The sequence below is a fragment of the Halyomorpha halys genome, unplaced genomic scaffold (assembly GCF_000696795.3).
Source record: "Halyomorpha halys isolate HHAL.00 unplaced genomic scaffold, Hhal_1.1 Scaffold410.1, whole genome shotgun sequence".
NCBI classification, from domain to species: Eukaryota; Metazoa; Arthropoda; class Insecta; order Hemiptera; family Pentatomidae; genus Halyomorpha; species Halyomorpha halys.
The window spans coordinates 737803-741510 of record NW_027111460.1 but is presented as its reverse complement, the minus strand read 5'-3'; the positions used below and the strand labels follow the sequence as shown (position 1 = coordinate 741510).

At 33.7% G+C, this 3708-nt stretch overlaps 1 protein-coding gene across 1 annotated transcript in view; it reads left to right on the top strand.

Annotated features, from left to right (window-relative positions):
* The window catches only part of LOC106682400 (uncharacterized), a 26361-nt gene that overhangs the window by 11725 nt on the left and 10928 nt on the right, over window positions 1-3708 (top strand). The window contains exon 2 of the mRNA XM_014423221.3: window positions 2530-2793. Within this exon, the coding sequence (XP_014278707.1) occupies window positions 2530-2793 (264 nt within the window). The remainder of the gene's footprint in view (window positions 1-2529; window positions 2794-3708) is intronic.

The window sequence follows — 3708 nt, the reverse complement described above, 5'->3', positions numbered from 1 at the left end:
CCTGAGGATGGCTGGAAGGGCCGAAACGTAGGACAAATAAATAAATATATAGTGTTGAGACTATTTTGGATATTAAATTAATTAATTGATAAATATTACCAATATTGTGCATTTAGGAGGGACGGAACGAATTTATTGTTAGTTTCTTTTATGACATGTCTTGTCTTTTACTTCATCGCTGAGAAATGCTTCCTTCAAGGTCTTCTTGTTCAGAACTGCATTAGTTACACAATCCTAGTTTACCACCTCATTTATGTACTTATTTAATAGTCTGGGAATGTCCTAGAAAAAAGAGTCTAGGACGCTTCAAACCTCACAACTAGATACAACCTCTTCCATCAACCTCTTACCTCATCCCCACCTCCTGAATCCTACATAAATAATCAGTAGGGGTATTCATGAAATTGTGTTTAATGTAAAAAGTTTTGAGGACAGGATTGTAAGCAGCCCTTTAATTATTATTAAAAGTCATGTTAAATACATTAGAGATCCTAGCGGATTTTCTGAGCAACTTGTTTAATAACCTTTCCTTCCTAAACTTCATCTTATTGTTTACTTTGTGGAAGTAGTGTGAAAGTTTGGCTACTGAGTACCTTGTTGATCTTCTAACATGTGAGAAAAAGAATCATGATGAGCTAATTGACAACTGCCATTCCATTATTATCATTGTCATCCATTGCTTTATTACTTATAAATCATCCTAAACAATACCAACATAAAAAAACTACGAGCAAGTAACCTAACACGACAAACAAAATGACGAGCTCAGCTGGTTTGTTGCATGGCGTCATTCTCCATTTAACAGACCTATTAACAGACTCTTAACCATGTTATATGGTTTTAACATGGTAAAAGAAGGAAATATTTCTCCATATAACATGAGTTTTTCTATTTACCATTTTTTAACATGTTAAACTAAAGATCATGAATACCCCTAGTGTGTTAAATATAATGATAGAGAGGAGTCGAATAGAGCGGTTGAAGGAATAGTACAAGATCCCAAGAGGAGAAAAAAAGCAGTTATCTAACCTCAATTTTTGATTACTTTAATGAAAACTAGGTATAATTACTGGTCGAAATTGATGAGTCTGCCAAGTATACGTAGGGGGAATAAAAAAGGCAGCTGTTTAAAAACTGAGAGATCAGTTGTTAGTGAATTTATTTTGAAAAGTTTATATCTCAAAAACCATTTAACGTACAGATGTCTATTAGCAGTCAAATTAAAGCTAGTTTAATGAGCTATAAAGTAGTTTCTGACGTTTATTTTCGAAGGAGTAGTAGTTATCATGAAATTGGCTGAAATAAATTGTTTGGACAAATTTTCATTTGACAAATTTAAATTCATATGTGAATATCATAAAACTACTATCCCTACGAAGATTAGTATCATAAACTACTTTATAGTAAGTTAAATTTCCTTTATTGTGAGTGTTGGCAGAGATATATGTTTTCAAAAACCCAACATTTTATACGAACAACTAGAAATTAACATTTTGTGAGTTTATTTTGTCAAATATCATTAAAACTACTACTTCTACAAAGATAAACATTATTAATTACTTTATAGCACATTTAACTAGCTTTAATTTGAGTGCTGGCAGACCTCTGAACGTCCAATGGTTTTTGAAATAAAGTTTTTCATAAATAAAACGTATTGTCCGCACAACTATAAATCAATTTATTTTAGCAAACATCATGAAAACTACTATTTCTAAGAAGGTAAAGGTCAGAAACTACTTTATAGTACAATAAACTAGCTTTAATTTGGGTGCTAAGATACATCTGTACGTCGAATGGTTATTGAGATATAGATTTCTCAATATATATTCACTACTGATATTTCATTACATTTTTATGAAATGTTGCTTTTTAAAAAGCTATATCTCGGGAACTATTGGACGAAAATAGCTCTTTTAGGGCTAATATTACAGAAAATTTAAACTTCTTTATATGGTGTAATATAAATCTGAGAAAATCTCAGGTTTTCTAGGTGTAAGTAGTTTTGAAGATATAGAGCTCCGAATGAAAAATTAATGTTTTTTTAAGTGTTTGAAACAGCCGCCATTTTTTAATTCCTCTACCTATACTTGTCAGACTCATCAGTTTTGCCTAGTAATTATACATATTTTTCATTAAAGTAATCAAAAATTGGTGTGAGGTAACTGCCTTTTTTCTTCCCGGCTCTTGTACTAGAAACTCTTATGTGGCACATGTACATATCAGTTTGTAATATATATTGTAAATAAGTATGTCATAGTCTCTATACCTCGCAATACCGTACGTGGTTTGTAGATTGACCCTGCTGCTAGATACCTTTCAGTGGAGCTAACCTAATCTATTTAAGGCCTTCTGATTTGTACCTGAACTAACAATATGGCGCGACGAAATAATATGCAGAGCTCCATCTCTGATCTGGAGGACTTCCATTATTTAAATTTCCCAGAGTTCCACTTAAAGATGGTCCTGCTAAGTGTGTCACGTTAAATATAAATTGCAGAATTGACTAAGCCAATTAAATGTTGTTTTCAGATGGACAAGGATATCTTGCAGAGTGCCTTAAAGAGGAACTGGAAGGAGAATTGCCTGGAGAAAATTATTAGCAGTGAGAGTGCTCCAGCCGTTGGAAAGAATTTGAACTTCTTGTCCACCGTCGAAAGGCTCAACCTCAAAGTGGTTCTCGGCAATGGCAGGGTTGCCAACAAGAGTATCGTCTGGAAGTTCCAAAGCCACGATGCGCAGGAGTTTCAGAACGAGTTCAACAAGAAATATAGTACCTTCAAGATAGAAACCTTGGTTGGTAATTATTTCATAAAGGGTTCTTTCGTAGATTGCGTTCTTTTGTAGATTAATATTGCGAAGCCCATTTTGATGTTGATAATAGTTCCGGGGTGACGAAATTGTGTTTATGACAGATTCCGTTGACTCTCCATTAACCTATGACATTTACCTACATACTTTGCAAAGCTTCTTCAGAGCAGAATGAAAACAAGATACAAATATTTTAAGATGTGACAAGAAGATTAGAATACATTTATAAAGAGAGTAATAAATAATACAAAACATTTTTAAAAGAAAGAGACAAATTAAGTTAAGGAAATATAAAATTTAGATGAATAGAAAACTGATTAATAATACGTAATTAATAATGTGTGATAGAATTGTACGAAGATAAATCCTTGATTGGGCAATGCTGACTAAATATATACATTGCGTTGCTAAAACATACAACATACTTATTAATACATGATTGGATATAGAAACACTATATTAACAAAGATACTACACATTTTTTTTCTATCCCTCCCCTCCTACAATAATCAACTATGAAATTAAAACAAGATATTTCAATTTTTTTTATTAATATTTTTATTTATATATATTTTTTCCTTCTTATTCTCGCACAAAGTTATATTACATTTTCCTTATTTATTCTTTTCTTATTTTTCCCTCAACCCTACCCGGGAGGTGGCAAAGCACTGTCTCCTTGGTCGACGTCCTCGCCGAGGGAAGGGCTTCGGGCTCTGCAGCCTGAAGTCCATCTTATCCCCCAGTGGAGCGGCCCTCCCCGTTCTTTGTACCCCACCGGCCAGCGGCTCCTGGGCCAATATTGTAACCCCCGCCATCAGCGGACCAAGCCCAACCCCTTATATTGCCATATGACAAAGGAAGGGCAACAGTTACATGTTTATGTGCTTAGATATGTATTAA